Source organism: Lethenteron reissneri, chromosome 41 (assembly GCF_015708825.2).
Source record: "Lethenteron reissneri isolate LAM-NWPU_2019-01 chromosome 41, ASM1570882v1, whole genome shotgun sequence".
In the NCBI taxonomy this organism is placed as follows: domain Eukaryota; kingdom Metazoa; phylum Chordata; class Hyperoartia; order Petromyzontiformes; family Petromyzontidae; genus Lethenteron; species Lethenteron reissneri.
The window spans coordinates 4,216,406-4,234,937 of NC_083819.1; the positions used below are offsets into that span (position 1 = coordinate 4,216,406).

General features: G+C 49.7%; 1 protein-coding gene across 1 annotated transcript in view; it reads left to right on the forward strand.

Moving 5' to 3' along the window:
* The window catches only part of EML6 (EMAP like 6), a 198,689-nt gene that overhangs the window by 68,234 nt on the left and 111,923 nt on the right, over positions 1-18,532 (forward strand). Inside the window, exons 2-5 of the mRNA XM_061568264.1 lie at positions 7,600-7,759; positions 9,326-9,424; positions 14,045-14,113; positions 17,956-18,141. Coding sequence (XP_061424248.1) covers positions 7,600-7,759; positions 9,326-9,424; positions 14,045-14,113; positions 17,956-18,141 — 514 coding nt within the window. The remainder of the gene's footprint in view (positions 1-7,599; positions 7,760-9,325; positions 9,425-14,044; positions 14,114-17,955; positions 18,142-18,532) is intronic.

Here is an 18,532-nt window from a genome sequence, read left to right on the forward strand (position 1 = left end):
GCCAATCAAAAATAATTGCAATCGGTGGGTGGGTAGCCCAGGGGTCAGACAGCACAGAGGCAGCACCGCTCAGAACCTGGGTTCGAATCTGGGTCGCGGCCGCCTGGGAAGGTTCTTGAGTGCAGCGAGTTGATGGCGGCGAGACGCGTGGAGAGAGACGGGAGGGAGGAAGGGAGACGCCTTCAGACGAACCGCACGTCGTCTATTACATGCACAGCACTGTACGCGTGTCGTTAATCTTAATTAATCTTTTAATTAGCCCCGCTCATTTGTGCGCGCGTGAGTGTGTGTGCGTGCGCGTGTGTGCGTGAGTGTGTGTGTGCGCGCGCGTGTGTGAGTGTGTGTGCGTGCGCGTGCGCGCGCGTGTGCGCGCACGTGTGTGTGTGCGCGTGCGCGTGTGTGTGCGTGAGTATGTGTGCGTGCACGTGTGTGTGTGCGCGTGTGCGTGCACGTGTGTGTGTGCGTGTGTGCGCGCGTGCGTGCGCGCGTGTGCACGTGTGCGTGTGTGTGTTGCGAGCGCCTCTGTTTAATTCGCCATCATTTGAGGACGTGGGTCGAATTCGTTCTACCGTTGACCGAAGGCGCCCGGAATGCGCGCCGCGACATCGTCAAGGTTTCTTTTGCACGGAAATGCCAATCGGCAAAAACAAGAAACGTGAATACGTATTGGGGGAAGAAGGTGGGGCTTGGGAAGGGGGGGGGGAGCAAGCCAACATTTTAACGCGATCGTCTTTTTGCGCAATCATCGGTGAACTCACGCCACTTAGACAACCCAGCTGGACACCTGGATACGTACCCTCGCTCATCGTCCCTGACCCCCCCCCACTTCAACACCCCCCGAAGCCACCCGGCCACCTCCCTAATTGTTTCTCTTAAGTGGTATCTTGCTCGGCACTTTTCTGCTGCGCAAGGTTAAGTACAGGACTTGCAAGCGTGGCCGCTGCCATGAGGAGTGCGGGCGTGCAAAGAGCCGCTGCCAAAAATAAAAAAATAAGGGGCCCAATCGTTGACCTGGTTTCTCCTCCAAATCGTCGTCGTCGTCACCATCGGCAGCAGCAGCGGCCGTGGTCAATCCACTGCTGGCTTGAAGGCCTCCCCAAGAACGGAGCCGTCTCCCACAATAACGGCGACGCAACGTTCGATCCACTTCAGTGCTTGCGCCAAGAGCCGCTCCGTTTCATTTTTTTTCTTAAACACGGCAGGCGTGAAGGATTATAATTAAACGTGCCAATGAGAGCCTGCATACTAATGCCCCCCCCCCCCCCCCCCGCGGTTTTTCCTGCCAGTATTGGCCAGCCCATTAAATATGGCCTAATGTTTTTTTCCGATGCGAAGCATTTAAACTCGCGGCTCCGCTCTCCGTCGATAGCCGTTCTGCGCTCCGGTCCGCTCCGTCGATTTGTCTCAACACTTCGCCGCTTACTCAGCCCCGACCACCCCCACCCCCAACCCACGTGCGCACGAAATTGGCGAATGCGCTCGGCCAAACTTTTGGTGACCTTGGGGAGTTCGTCCCCATTGATTCCCGGGGGGGCGGGGGGGGTCGATGTGAACGTGTTCGGCTGCGATGAGTTGTTTGGCGGGAGGACCTTCACTTAAAACGAGTCTTGAGGATTGCCAGTAAACAAAGAGCATCATTAATATGATAAATTGCAGTACAGGTTTCCCTCGCTTTATGCGGGACTAGTAGATGCGTTCCAAAAATCAGGGCGCACAAATCGAAACCGCACGAAGTGACGGCTGCTTGCCGAGTAATGCACACGGTATACAACACAGTACACACACAGTACACACACAGTACACACAGTACACTACACACAGTACACACTACACACAGTACACACACAGTACACAGAGTACACTACACACAGTACACACACTACACACAGTACACACACAGTACACAACACAGTACACACACACACTACACACAGTACACACATAGCACACACAGTACACGCACAGCACACACAGTACACTACACACAGTACACAACACAGTACACACAGTACACAACACAGTACACACAGTACACTACACAGTACACAACACAGTACACACAGTACACAACACAGTACACACAGTACACTACACACAGTACACACACAGCACACACACAGTACACTGCACACAGTACACACGCAGTACACACAGTACACGCACAGTATATAATGTCGTCCCCCGTCCGACATATCAATTAACCACATATCAATTAATTCAAACCGCATAATATAGCTTAGCGAATTTCGGCTACACACATGTTAACCGCATATACATCGCAAAATCGCACAAACCGAACCCGCCTACATCGAGGGAATCCCGCACAATGATCAAATATAATCATTATCGGCCCCATTTATCTTTTTCAAGCACCGCCGGTGGTGGTACAACCATACTTCACCACGCTGGTCACTGCAAGATAACGTCACCCTGCTGCTGCTGCTCTATATAAGAACGGGAGACACAGCAGAGCCTCACCATTCTGGCGAATTGCCCGATGATGCTAGGATGCAATTACCAGCGAAACGTCGTACTCAAATTGTAAATGTTGTGGTTTCACGCTTCAACACACCGGTGGGCTAAAGCAGTGAACTAATTGTCTTTTGTCAACGTGACACTTTTTTACTGATTGGCCGTGTCGGGTGGTGGAGGGTTACGACACATTTATAAATAACGCGATCTAAACCCAAAAACATGGATTATGAATTATATGCCAAAGGCTGTGATTGTCCAGGACCGGCTCTGACATTGGTACGAGCCCTTTCTCTCTCTGTGTGTCTCTGTGTCATCTCTCTTTCTGCTTATGTGTCTGTCTATGTGTCTTCGTGTCTGTGTTTTGTCTGTCTCTCAAATTTAGCTATCTTTGGGAGAACGTAATCAACCAGGTAGGGGTGTTGTATATCGTTTGTTTTTGGATTTGAATCACAGTTCCTATGGCTTTATTTTGGTGATTTTGAGGACGGTTTGGTCTGGCCATGTTTGTTTGTTGAAGTACAGAGTTGTCCTGATAACTTTAATCTACATTTTCTTATGGTTGTTATTGTTTGAATTTCATCCCACTGGAATTTTTTGCACACAGTGTTGAAATGTGGTATTTTTTCTGGAAGACTTTGCTATTTTTTCCAGGATTTGTTATTGTTGCATGTAGTAACTTTAAGATGTTTCTTGTTCATGTTTTTGTTTTGTTGCGGTTGCACCCGAGTCAAGAGCTACATGGCTCACAGGGTTATACACCTAATAAATGAAACTGAAAAACTGAAAATTTAATTTTAGTGTGTCCTTCTGATTTTCAGGCTTGCTTGCCGTGCCATCGCACTTGCAGCATCACGTTTGTTGTCCACTCATTGATATGCTAATTTTTTCTCTAACCCCCTCCCTCTCTCTGCCTCCGCCGCCCTCTGTCTATTTAAGGCCACCCCACAGAGACGATCACCCCTCTCTGTTACCTGTGTTGCTCTCTCTATGTATCTTGGTGATATCTGTCTACTAATATGTCTGTCTATAGTTTTCTGGTTAGATTTTATGTCGCTATTTCATTATACCTGATGATGATTGCTTGTGTTGCAATCGAAACGTCGTAATATGCTATTATTTAATTTATTATTTTATCTTTAGACGTGACTTAACCGAAAGAACCAAATAATAATTCCTGCAGTCACGAAAGTTCTAAAATTAAGATTGAAAAAACATCACTCGCTCAGAGATGTCCACCACGGGCCCCGCGTCGCTGGCCTGGTAAACCACCGTGCCCAACCATCGCCTTCATCACTCTGACGAGTGACTTTCGATCCTTAAGCGTGCGTCGATAGTGCAAGATTGATGTGCAGTTTTATTGCGGGGCTGCTTAGTGTGTGTGTTGTCTTGGTGTGGTTTGGGACTGTTGTTGTTGTTGTTGTTGTTGTTTTGCTGCCTTGTCCAAGTTTCGTTGTAGAGTGGAAATATCTGCAGGAATTGGTATACTTATGCATTTTGAAATTAGAGACGCTATTCATTTTCAGTGACTTGCTTGCCTTTCCGATACGTTTCACTGCTATGGTTTTTCGTATTGTCTGTTGTAACTTTCTGACCCGTCCCCCGACTGGACAACAGTGAAATAAAAAGAGCTTCATAGCTCATCGGATTTCTCCAGCATAACTAAAGAAATATTCTGAAGTCGGGCCGCACCTCGCCACGCCAATGCAGGCACCGACACATCTACCCCGAACCTCTCACAGCCAGCGGCTTCCACATTCACAGCGGGACGCGGCTGGGGAACTCTGGGAAAGCGATAATTAAACACTCGCACAATTGGCTAATCAATAATCGCAAGGGATGGCCCATCGGCAGCCTCTGGGTCTCTTTGAGCAACGTGCACCAGATCACAAGTTGATACCAAAAGGCGTCCTTCTCTTGGATGTGCGCTGTGTGATTTAAAAAACAACAACTGTATTCTTGTTTCAAATCCGCATTGTGCATCTTGTTCCATACTTTCGACGAGCAACTGACGTCTCGAGTTTTGAATCGAGGTGACATCCTGATTGTGCTGTGGGCGTCGCGTCGCGGGAGGAATTTGCGACGCAAACCCTTTGCGTTCGTTTTTCTAGGGATATCTCGATTTAGACGCTGGGTTTTATTCTATCACTTCATGACATTTAGTGCAGAAATGTCAGCTAGGAACGCAACCCCCGATTTTAACATTACGTCCGTGGGACATTAGATTTCGCTTTAAGTAATCTCGAGTGAAGTGGCGTTTCCCAGGAACGCAACCCCCTTTTACGTGTGGGGGGGGATATTTCCACATTATATTCTGACTCCTTTTGTGTGTCCGTTTAACGAACAGTCCGCACCTTCGATGAGCCTCGTTGGCGGCTACGCACATTGCGGGGAAGACGTTCAACGTACGTACATGATACATTACGGCGGCTCGCACAATAGCTTTACTTAGTGGGCCGGCTTCTCTGCAGCTAGTACCACGCTCGGTCTATTGTTCCAATTTTCTATTAAACATTGGCAAAAAAAAAATCTTATTTTTCTTTCAGATTTTTTTTTCCGTTTCCATTTATTTACCTTCCCCGCACCCCTCCCCGTTTTTTTTTCTTCCACGCGGAGAAAGGGCCAGAGGGCAACTTGTCTGAAAATCTAATTCATCGTTTTTTTGTCCGGGATGAACAGAACATTGGGAAATTACCCGTGCTCTCGGAGACGCGCGCGGTGGAGGATTTGGCTCGTGAGGCCGCGAGTGTTCGCGCTCAAGGTTCCGACATCTCTCGAGGAAATTGCACGGCGGCCGTGCGACGCTTAGAAAGAATTTAGATTTAACATTTTTTTTGCGTGCCAATTTTCGCGAGGATTCATTGTATTTTTCCGCAATAGTTTCATGGCTTTCAGCGAGGTGTGTGTGTGTGTGTGCTGTGTATGGGGAGGGGTGGCACAGCTGGGTAACGCGATGCGCTACGCACACCAGCGACACGAGTTGGATTCCCCCTCACGGCCAACACCAGCAACGATTATTTGAACCGGTCCTGGGCCTCCCCTAGGCTGACTCAGCCTCAAACTGAGTACCTGGTGCGGTGTGTAAACATCGCCACTGGGGAGACAAAGGCGGTAGGTCTTGGTGCTGGACCACCCAACGCCTCGTGTGCCGTGCCGGCCTCCATAGGTATTACTCGCAAACATCACTTGCCCCAACAGTCAGTTCAGACTCTATGGGTGATCGTTGTCTTGTTCTGTTTCTACACAAAAATAGAGGAGTACCCACATTATACCCCGCCACACACGATCGGTCGCTCGTCTAACAGTATTACTTTTGAATGGGGCCGTGTACGCACGCACACATGCACACACACACACACACGAGTGCATTCAAGCGAGCACCCATCGGAGAACATGTGTGCGCACACACGCACGCGAACCCTGGCATATATTCACAATTCTCTCTTTTTAATGGGGTCACGCGATCGATGGCGGCATCGTGTGTGTGCGTGTGGTGGGGTGAAATGTGGGTAACCCGCTCCTTGCAAGACGTGTGGTGGGGTAAAACGTGGGTTTCTCCCAGCCCACCCTCATCTCAGGACGCCTTTGCACCACGAGAGTCAACCAACCATAGTCATCTTCTGATGCTTCTCTCGCGAAGGGCTCATCCCACCAGCGGTGGAGCGAGCGAGGCGTTGCCGGGTTGGGCCTTGTTACCACCGCTGCCTATTGCAAGGGGCTTCGTAATTGCCTTTGCACAACGTGTGGATTTCCGCTCCGATACGTGTACGTGCGTGTCCGATGTGCTAAGCTGCGTCGTGTTGAGCGCTCAACATTCGCGGTTGCACCTTGCACGAGGGAGCCGCGGTCCCAGCAGGGCATCGCAACAACAACAGAACACGACTGAGCGCGCGCGACAAATGATCTGTGCCGGCAGTGTTTTGCTTTATTTTTAGTTGAGCATGCTTTTAAAAAATAAAATAAAAAATCTTCTCCAATTGGCTGTGATGCAGGATGTCAATTTGACATGTGAGATCATTTTTCATGTCTTGTGTTTACTTGCGTGTTGGCTGTGTGTGTTTTGTGTGTGTCTGTGTTTTGACTGTGTGTGTGTGCGCGCATATCTGTGGTGTGACAGAGTGGGGAGCGATGGCGCGGCTGTCAGCGTACTGCGCTACGAACCTTCCGATCCGAGTTCGATTCACGTTCACAAACAATAACGAACATTTTTTTAATCGATCCTGGTCCTCCTCGAGGTTGACTGAGCCTTAAATGAGTAACTGGTACGGTGTGTAAACATCCCTGGTCCTGGATTAACACCACATGGCCGGGCGTGGTGCTGGCCACCCATCCCCTAGTGGGCCTGTGCAAGCCTTAATAGGCGCTCGCTAACAGCACCATTAGCACCACAAGTCTGTTCACCCTTTCTCGTTCCGAGACGACTGCAAGTTGCAGGGTGAGGTCATGTTCACCGCTGGAGAGGCCGCTGTTTTTAAAGACACTGTACTCACCGCAGAGAACTGTAGCGACACGACCGCGCTCTATGATAGCTGGTGCCCACCTGTGCCACTCGCCCTCCCGCGTGGCCTTATGGGAGCCTCAGTACGTCTTCAGGTCGGAAGATATTTTATTTGAGGTTTTCTTTCGATTCCGTTCCGATGACGTGTGTGCACGGGTGCGGTGGGAGAGAGGAGGGGGGGGGTCTTTCTTTGTTGCTTGTGTGCGTGTTCCCGTGTACGTGTGCAAGTGTGTGTGTGCACACGTTTGTTTGCAAACACAGCGGTGGTGTAGCGTTCAGCGCAATGCGTTACGAACCTGGCGCCCCGAGTTCGATTCCTACTCACGGCCAACACCAGTGACGATTATCTGAACCGGTCCTAGGCATCCCCTAGGTCGACTCAGTCTTAGTATCTGGTGCAGTGTGTAAACATCGCCACTGGTGAGACAAAGGCGGCCGGGTGTGGTGTTGGCCACCCACCCTCTCGTGTGCTGTGCCGGCCTTCATAGGTGCACGCTAACAGCACTTGCCCCAACAGTCCTTCAAGGCTATACGGGGGATCTTTGTCTTTGTGTGCCACACGTGTGTGCGTCCGTCCACGCGTTCTCCTGTGTGCTCACCACCCCCCTCCCCTCCCCCTCCACTGCTAGCCTGGCCCTGCACCCAGACCGCAGCCTCGTCGCAACGGGCCAGGTGGGACGAGACCCGTACATCTGCGTGTGGGACTCGTACAACGTGCAGTCCGTCTCCATCCTCAAGGACGTGCACACGCACGGAGTGGCGTGCCTCGCCTTCGACGTCACGGGACAGGTATCCATCCGCGCACAAACATAGTTCCCAGAGCGGGATCGTTGGTGACGCAGTCGATAGGTGTGTGACGTCGCGAACGCTGCACAGCGAAGGCGGTCGTGCCGTGTGTGCTGGTATTGGCACCGGCACTGCCAATGCGGTAGCAGTAGCAGCATCGTCGGTTAAATGTAAAATCGTTGGCACGCGTGGTGGTTGTTAGCGATGTTCCTTCCGCACGTGGCCGCGTTGCCACGTGGGGCTTTGCCCAATTTGGTCATTCGCGAGTAATTTTTCCTTTTGCAATTTCAGAGAAAAAAAATGTAATTTGGACCGTGTCACCAGCACGCGTAGGCCTGCGAGGTGGCGAGGAGTTAACTACCTTGCCTGGTATGTAAGAGGCAGCGGATTCGATCCCGACCCTGATGCCTGCAGTATACTTGCAGTTTGTGCCTCCCGTGGTCATGATGATTTTCTCCAGGTCCTCCGGTTTTTCCCTCCATATTCAGAAACATGCGTTTATAGTATTTGGCTGCTATTAATGTCCACGTGATAAGCCACTTCGTTGAGCTATCATTTGTGGTCAGGTCGCTTCTGAAAAAGAGCTATATCGCTCAGTGGGCCTTACCTGGTAAAATAAAAAATAGTTATAGTAATTTTTCGAATAATGTCACGGGTTCTTTAACGGCCGCCGTAAAGCAGACCGCACGTAGTATTTTTGTTTTAAATCGACGCACACCGCAAGTATTAACCAGGGCGGCCTCTGGCTTCGAACCGCGAACTTCTGCAACAGCTGGCAAACGCGCTACGGCCGCGCCACCACCATGCACCTGCAGATGCTGCCGCTGCGGCTGCTGCGTTTAAACAAACCATTATAATTGGAATGTTTCACGGCAATAATGATTTGCGCGAGCCAATTATTGTATTGTTGTGTGAATTAATGAATCTACTCCGGTTGAGTCGTAGGCGTGTTGATAAAAAAAAAAGATTTCGAAGGGTTAGCGCAGTGATTATTTTGTTCTTTGGCAAAAAAAAAAAACATTGCGCGGGTATTTCCGTGAGCCTGTTCTGGTTTTTTTTACGTTAAACTTCATCCGGTGACGGTGGTTGCCACCAGAACAACACGGCTGGCTGAGGAAGGCCACATGGCCTACCGGATTAGCACGGTGGGCTACGTACGCTGGGAAAGAAGTCCAACATATATACAGGCCAGACCATCTCACCCACCCTCCCAAATGGACGGCTCAAGAAACCTATTGCGGATTGTGGGATTCTTGCTTTCTCAGTTTAGAACAATTTTTTTTAGATAAATCGATTGCGCTATTCGTAAACAAACAGCCTCTTGGTGAACGTTTCTAGAGAGAAACGGTTCCGTAGTTCTCGTTGTCGTTGGCTCCACCGCAGGCCGCATCTATGGAAACAAAAGAGCTTCACAGCTCATCGGATTCCTCCAGCATGAACAAGAATTCCGATTCCGACACCTTGTCTTCGTGCGGCGTAATAAAACATAATCTGGCGACGAGCGAGCGACAACGACCGAGAATGCCAGAGGCCTCCCTAACGACCCCCCCACCCCCCGTCTCTCATCAGCTGCTCGTGTCCGTCGGCCTCGATGCCAAGAACTCCATCTGCGTGTGGGACTGGAAGCGCGGCAAGCCGATCGCCGCCGCGCCCGGGCACACGGAGAGGGTGCGTGAGCCGCGTGCCGGCAAAACTCTCCCCACAACTCACGCGCAACACGACCGCAGATCGGCGGACACAGGGACGGGTCAGGGAATCGAACGCGGGCGTTGCTTGGGTTCGTAGCAGAGGTGGCAACCGGGTACGCGATACCCGTACCCTACCCGATACCTGGCTACCGGTACCCGGCCGGGCACGGGTACGGGTAGCCGTTTGCGACCCTGATGCGGCCGGGTACGGGTAGATCGTGAGTCACTGGTGAGTAGCTGTTGTCACTCATTTCCCAACATCTTGTCTATTCTCACAATTCAAGTTCATCCCAGAGGTCGCAATCAGGTACCCGTATCCTACCCGTACCCGGCCGGGTACGGTACGGGTACGGATACGGGTACCCGTTTTCGACCCTGCTGAGGCCGGGTACGGGTAAGGAATCAAAACCCGTTTGCGACCTCTGGTTCGTAGCGCAGCGCGCTAACCGGATACCAGGACAGGTGGCCGTGAGCTGGAATCGAACCCGAGCCTTAGCCTTAGCTCAGAGCGCTGCGGCAACACCCGCTCTCACTCGTCTCAAACGGTGTTAGACCAGAGGACGCCAAAAGGATGTTGGCGTCTTGTGGTCTAACAGCTTTCTTTTGAGACGAGGCTCAAAAAGAAAGCTGTCTCTGGTGTGGACCAATCAGTTTCAAGGACAATGCATATATCAGAGTACGTTTTTTGTTTGCATTCTGACCGCAAGCATTAATTGCAGACATGATTCCTTGTAAAAGGCTTCAGTTTTGGTGTTTTAACATCTTCACATCTGTTTTGTTGTAAAAAAAAAGGGGAAAAACCGTTTATCACAATAATATTATTAATTCTAATTTTCTTTTCTTACAATGCTGTAGAGAAGAGGGGGGGGGGCAAGATTGGGCTGAATTGCTACGTCGTAATTGCTTTGGAATTTGTGTTGCCACGGATATCTTGCTGGGTGAATTCTTGCATGCGTGCGTGCGTACAAATGAAGCTGATGTTGATTTGTGTGCGGTAGGGAAGGATTTGGCTGAATAGCCCTCACCGTTTTGAAAACCTCCATACTCGCACGTGTGTGTGCGCACGTACCTACTCCCCGGCACGTTTACGCGCACACGCACATTCTAATATTGCCAATTATAATTAGTCAATTAGAACTATACATAAGCAAGCATCAAGCATCAACCACTACCGTGAAAACCTGACAGGACCTTCCCCCGTGTGAATCATTACCGCTGTAAAAAAATAATAATAATACACTGAACTGTTATTTTCACTAGGTAGATCCCACTGAGCTATGAGCAATTTTTCAGAGGCGAATTAGCCACACGTGCCAGCTCATCAAAGTGGCTGATTATCGTCACCGCACGGGGAGGATTTAGAGCAGCAGCCAAATAATCGAGACACGTGATGCGTCTAAAGGTAGAGGAGGGCAAAGCCGGAGGAAACCGGAGAAAAATCCACTCGGCCACCGCGGGGAGAGAGAGAACACGCGGACTCCAAATGTGCAACAGGCATCGTCAGGGTTTGGGATCGAGACCTATGACCTCCTGTGTACCAGGCGAGGGATGTAACATTCCAAACTCGCCACCATGGTGTCAACAATGAGAACAATATATTCTGTTGATATGAGGCAGGTGCCCACTGAGTCTGTAAAAGCCCTTTGCATCCGATGAAGACCTGGGTCAAAACAAGCGAACGCATAATAATTGCTCGAGTTACACCAATTATTAAAGCATTAAAAAGTATCGCAAATTAAATATGTAAAAAAATGCGGGGGAAATAAAGTACCAGATCAAACGTAACAGCAAAACGGAAGAATAAAGATTAAATTAAAATTTTAACGGAGATTGAATCAAAGGGAAATTAGATTGAACGTGCAAATTAAAATTCTCAACAACAAAAAAGCGACTGAAACGAAGAGCAGATTAAAAGCAAACGGCTGTGCGGATTTCATAACACTCGAGTTTCTATGAAAAATAGATTCCTCGGCGTGCAAATTCGACAATTGTAATTCGACGGCACTTACCCGTTCACCCAGTTAACCCTTTCCCATTCCGATGACGTCCGTGTGTCCATCGTCGGTTTCTCTTCCCATTCGGAAGCGTCGAGGCCATGCGGAACGGCGTGTGTCGCAGTCCGGCTGCCGGCTATCATAGAGTGCGTGATCGAGCACCCCTCCAAACCTCCAGATACAAGCCCTTATTATTATTATTTTTTAGATTTGAAGCTTTCGTGACTGCAAGGATTCATACTCTTAGTTTTTTCGGTAAAGTCACGTAGGTAAAAAATTTAAATTTAAATTTATAAAAATAAAATAATAAAAATCACGACGTTTCGGAGGCAACACAAGTCTCGACGTCTACGTACACCTCATGCTCTCTTTTAGCCCCCCCCCCCCCCTCCAAATACGTTCCATTCATTGGCTACCACATTCTGATAAGCCCCCCTCCCCCTTAACTTGTATTTAAGAACTTGCATCTGGAATCCCTGACTCACTTGATACAGCAAATCTGGCTGTGACGGTCCCACCTGATGACGGAGACTTGTGTTGCCTCCAAAACGTCGTGATTTTCATTATTTTATTATTTATTAATTTTAATTTAAATTTTTTTACCTACGTGACTTTACCGAAAAAACTAAGAGTATATAAGCCCTTATTTGCCTATGTCGAAATAGTTTAATGTTTACAAAATATCACCCTCCTCCACTGCCTCCCCCCCCTACAACCCTCTCAACATCGGTGAAGCTGTGCCTGTGCAACTCTCAAAAACAAAATTTTCATAGCCCTCGGCCGAACCACTGATTTTGGGGGGTGTAGAATTATTGCCCCCCCCCCCCTCCCCACCAAAAAAAAATTACTGGTGGGCTAAAGAAAATGCTTTTCAGATCTTTGTAGCAAATTATTCGAATTCGATATGTATACATAGAATTTGAGTTCTCTCGCCGTTCTAGAACTATCTAGAACGTGATATGTATACACCACATTTTAGTTTCGATTTAAAGCTTTCGTGACTGCAGGGATTCATCTTCTTGGTTCTTTCGGTAAAGTCAACGTAGAATGGAAATAATAAAATAAATTTTATTTAATTTTATTATTTTATTATATTATATTACTTTATAATGTTTTATTTTTATTATTTTATTATTTACATTCTACGTGACTTTACCGAAAGAACCAAGAAGAAAAACACATTTTAGTTATCTGGACATTCTAGAACATTTCACAACATGGTAAGGGGGGAGCGATGCCGTGAACTCTGCGGCCCGAGTTCGATTCCTGGCCACGGCTAACATCAGTGGCGAAGGATCGTCTACCCATCGTTCCTGGACACCTCCCGTCGGTGACGTCGGGGTAGAACAACGACCACAACTTGACAAGAGTGCTGGGGAGAGGACCCAAGGCGAGCAGCGGATTGACAAAGGGCAGTGAAGCAAACCAATCACCTTACTCATACAGTCACTCGGTACGATTGTGTATAGACAAAGTTCCCCCGTATAGCCTTAACAGTCTGTTGGGGCAAGTGCTGTTAGCGAGCACTTATGAAGGCCGGAACGGCACACCAGGGGGTAGTTAGCCAGGACCACGACCATAGTGGCGATGTTTTTACGCAACCACACTAGGTACTCATTTTAGGCTGAGTCGACCTAGGGGAGGCCCAGGACTGGTTCAGATAATCGTCACTGGTGTTGGCCGTGAGCGGGAATCCAACTCGGGTCGCCAGGTTCGTAGTGGAGCGTGCTCACCTCTACACTACCGCTCCCAACAGCAACAACCTCTAACCTCTACAAAATAACACAACAACAAGATTATAAACACACACACACACACGCGCTTACAAACATATTGCAGCCTGTTGAAGAGCGACGGTCACGTTTTAATTTAGGTACAAGCGCCAAAGGTGCAATTCCGCCGAGGCGTTTGGCCCTCACCGCTTTAAGAAGACCTCCTTAAACGATGGCGTCACCTGTCAAGGTCTCTCTGCGGAAACTCGCTTGGAAGTCGGATTAGATTTGGTATTTTCCGGCGCAAATCTGATCATGATTTAAATTACGTTTTCGCGAAAGAGTGAGAATAAAAAGAGATTCGACGACGGACGCGTCAACGAAAGTGATGGGAAAAAAGTGAAATCCGCGGTGCCATCGGCGTCTGTTCGGATCACGACGTGTCGCGGATTGTGCAGGAAGATAATGAAACTTCCCTTTCTCCGAAATGTAGCAGCGGCTGATTGCGTGAACACGGTTTTTAAGCTAATTATTGGGGGTGCGATGAAAGCGACAGCGATCTGAGCGGTTCGATCTCAGACGCTGGGGGAGGTCGGTGGGGGGGGGCTTGGTGAGGGCGGTGGGGGGAGCTGGGGGGGGGCGGTGGGGGGAGCTGGGAGGGGGGCGTGGGGGTAGCTGGGGGAGGGCGGTAGGGGGAGCTGGGGGGGGAGGGCGGTGGGGGGAGCTGGGGGGGGGGCAGTGGGGGGGGGGAGCTGGTACAAACCATCGCGCTCGTTGCTTCCTTCGCGTATCTTGTCAAAAATAATAGGCTTGCGTTTTGTTAAAAATACATATGTACGGCAAGATGGTTTGAGTGCGTGCGAACATGTGAAACTTGTGGAATTTTTCGTGCAGATTTTTGACATATCCTGGGACGCGTACCAGCCGCATCGCCTGGCAAGCTGTGGGGTCAAGCACATCAAGGTAACGGCATGAGGAATACATCCATCCACGCTCTCTACCCACTTGGGGGCACCGCGCTGGCGAGATGTTAACTACCTCGCCTGGCTATACAGGAGGTCATGAGTTCGATCTCGACCTGACGCGCGCTGTATATTATTTCGAGTTTGTGGTGTCTCTCTCCCCGTGGCCGTGTGGATTTTTCACCGGGTCCTTCAAGTTTTCCTCTCCACATTGAGAATTAACGTGCTATAAATTTCCACGTGATAATCTTACTTAATTGAGCTATCATTCATCACCAGGTCGCCTCTGAAAAAGTGATTTAAAAGTCAGTGCGCTTTACCTGGTAAAATAAAAAAATTAATGAAAAAGCTTAAAATATTTTTCAATGAAGGCTGATTCATGGTACGGTTGGTTTGGTTCCAATGTTCAAAGCCCCATGCAGCTGTGTCTAAAATGTCTACCGTCTATTTTTTTGTCAATTGTAATCGTGCCTGGGTAGCACATGTCACGAAGGGAGATGATGGCAGATGATCAATAATAAAAAGAACGGAGTGGGCATCCAAGAATCGGGACGCACCAGCACCGCCATGGACATGGAGCGATAAAATCAGCTCGTGTGCAGGAGCTTCGCGGTGTTGTTGCTCTACAAGACTGTGAGAGATGATGATGACCTGGGGAGGGGGGGGGGGTGAATGCCTTTATCCAGCAGCAGTGCCGGATTAAGCTAGTGCGGGGCCTGTAGCATATGTTATCAAGGGGCCCTACATTTTTAAAAACACGTAAATATTAAAACACTATTTTTTATTATTTTATTACTTCCCTTCTACGTGACTTTACCGAAAGAACCAAGAAGATGAATCCCTGCAGTCACGAAAGCTTTAAATCGAAAATTAAAACACTAATTTGTAACTTGCATAGTAAAGTCATTGTATTTTTTCATTTGCTATACAGCCAGATAATGCGACATATTGCTAACCTCAAACACCCAGTCGTTCATAAAAGTTGAAGGCAGTATAGAACTATCGTAATAGAGCAAGTGCAGAATCACTGAACCGGAATTGACAGCTTGAAAGCATTTAGCGAGGGGCCCTTGAAAGTGCGGGGCCAGTAGCATGTGCAGCTACTTTGCTCCGAGGACAATCCGGTACTGCCCAGCAGTGGATATATCACGGCACGGCGTCTGCTGCTGACGACATTTTCAATTACAGCAAATGTCGGCGAACGGTCAATTGGCGCGCCCCTTGCACCTGCTGCACGGAATTGGGCGGCCGAGTGGAAAGTCTCCGTGTCCCAACCATTCTCCCGCCTAATTGCGCTGATCATAAGGGGACCTCTCGCCCCTGCTGCTATCCCCGGCCCATTCATGTTCACTTATCAGTGAGCGGCCAGCCATCCTGCTCATCCGCGCGGCTTTTTATAGCACGGCTGCACTTACCTTAATTTTTTTTTTCCTTTGCTACCTTCTCCACCGCCACCACCACCGCCGCCACCGCCGCCACCGCCATAATTCCCGGCACAGAATCGCGGCGGCTTTTGCCGTTAACCCTTAAAACGGGCGAGTCTGGCGCGAGCTGCCGATGAAACGTGGCTGCCCGTTTGGTGTCGCCATGCTGTTGAATGCGGTTGGCTGCTGGCTTCGCTAAAACTAAACTAAACTATTTTTTGTTAAAATATTTTACCAGGTAAGGTCCACTGAGCTACGTGTTGCTCCTTTTCAGAAGCGACCTGGCCACAAATGATGGCTCGACGAAGTTTGCTTATCGCGTGGAAATGTACAGCAGCCGCCAAATACTCGAAACGCGCGTTGAATTCTAAATGTAGAGGGAAAAATCGGAGGATCCGGAGAAAATTCCACGCGGCCATGGGGAGAGACACATATACAGCAGGCGTCAGAGATGTGATCGAACCCACGACCTCCTGTATACCAGGCGAGGTAGTTAAAATCAGGGCCACCGCGGCGCACCCCTTAGCCATGGGCCACTCACTGAGCAACGATTTGCCAGCTCGTGTCATCACTCAAGCGTCATCACTCAAGCACGGCGGGCAGGGCCACACGAGGGCACCGCCGTCAGAGCCGGTCGTGAAACACAACGGGCGTCGCCCACTGCTCGCGTTCGTTCAGCTGTTGCCGTGTATCGGAGCGCGTGGTGCCGACAAGCGCACCACCACCACCCCCCCTCCCCCCACACACAAATTCACATCTCTACGAATAGTATGTAGGAGCGAATTGTGTTAATCGACAGAACACGTAATTACAAGAATGAACGTCATTGGCATTCAACATATATATATATATTTCGCACACGGCTAATGAAGGCGAAACTAAAACTTTAATTGGAGTTTGTTTGTCATCTCGTTAAGAAATGTCTCCGATCCTCGGCAGATGGCTGCGTTCCGATGTGCAAATTGCACGTCGGTGAGTCGGCTCGTCAGCGACCGCTTCGGCAAGTGTGGTGTCGCCACGGTCCTACGCGTACGGTCACGTCAGTGCCGGATTATCCTCGTTGCAAAAGTAGCTGCATGTGTAGCTACGGGCCCCGCACTTTCAAGGGCCACGCGCTAAATGCTTTAAAGTTATCAATTCCGGTTCAGTGATTCTGCACTTGCTCTATTACTATAGTACTATACTGCCTTCAACTTTTACGCACGACTGGGTGTTTAGGGTTAGAGATTTGTCGTATTATCTGGCTGTATAGCAAATGAAAAAATACAATCACGTTACTATGCAATTAAAACATTTGTGTTTCAATATATTTTTAGGGCCCCTTTGTAACATATGCTACAGGCCCCGGCACGAGCTTAATCCGGCACTGGGCCACGTCACATCGCCCTCCAGCGCTCAACACCGTCGTTAGCTTTTTTCTTCTTCTTGGTTCTTTCGGTAAAGTCACGTAGAATGGAAATAATAAAATAGTCGCTCCAAGCCTGGAGTGTGTCATTCAGACTCTGTCTACTCGACAGACCTGCTCTCCACCTGAGGACGGCTGCTTGCGTTGTGGCCGAAACGTCGTGAGAATAATTTTATTATAATTTATTTTTATCATTTTATTATTTCCATTCTACGTGACTTTACCGAAAGAACCAAGAAGATGAATCCCTGCAGTCACGAAAGCTTTAAATCGTCGTTAGCGTCGTCGTGGAGAATGTGAATAATCATTTTTTGCGTCGAACCGCGCCGCCCCTCCGCCGTGTCGCACAAGAGAGAGGGTCACTTGCCCGCCGCTGCAAGATCGACGGCTCATCATCAGCAGCAGCGGCGTCGATTTAGAGCGAGCCTGACTCTGCCGATGGGACACTGTTTGTCGAACACCGGTTCAGAGTTCGGTTGCCTTGAATCGATGCGACTGAAATTTCGCACTCCCAGAAGGCTGGGAATGCATCTGGAGAGACCACTATAGCTCATATGGTATTATTATTACTATTAAAACAAATTTAATTTCACCACATAAGGCCCCACGGAGATATATAGCTCTCTTTCAGACGCGATCTGGCTGTGACATATGATAGCCCAGCGAGAAGTGGCTTATCACGTGGAATCGCAGCCAACTACAATTAAACGCATGTTTCTAAATGCGGAGGGAAAAACCGGAGCACCCGGAGAAAAGTCCACGCGACCACAGGGAGAACACGCAAACTCCAAAAATACAGGCGTCAAGGTTGGGATCAAACCTACGACTTCCTGCATACCAGGCGAAGTAGTTAACATCTCGCCACCGCGGCGCCCATTAAACCCAAGTGTCGGGCATTTGGGCTAATGCGAATGCACGTAAACTGCTCCGAGGCGCCTTGATGGATGCAAAGTGTTCGCTCGTAAATAAATATTGACTGGGTGACCCCTTTGACCTTTTCTCCTCCCGCCCAAGTTCTGGACGATGTGCGGGAACGCCCTGACGCCCAAGCGCGGGGTGTTTGGCAAGGCGGGCGACCTGCAGACCATCCTGTGCCTGGCGTGCGCCCGCGACGACCTCACCTACTCGGGCGCCCTCAACGGCGATGTGTACGTGTGGAAGGGCGTGACGCTCGCCCGCACCGTGCAGGCCGCGCACGCGGTATGCTCGCTCGCTCACAGGCCCACTCACTCACATGCCCACTCACCCGCTCGCTCACTCGCTCACAGGCCCACTCACCCACTCGCTCGCTCGCAGGCCCAATCACCCGCTCGCTAACAGGCCCACTCACCCGCTCGCTCACTCACTCATAGGCCCACTCGCTCACTTGCTCACAGGCCCGCTCGCTCACTCACTCATAGGCCCACTCGCTCACTCGCTCACAGGCCCACTCACCCGCTCGCTCACTCGCTCACAGGCCCACTGACCGGCACACTCGCTCACAGGCCCACTCACCCATTGATTCATTCCCAGGCCCACTCACCTGCTCTCGTACCAGTGCTACACCAGTAAGAAGAGTGAAGTTGGCTGGGGGGTCAACGGGACGTAATTT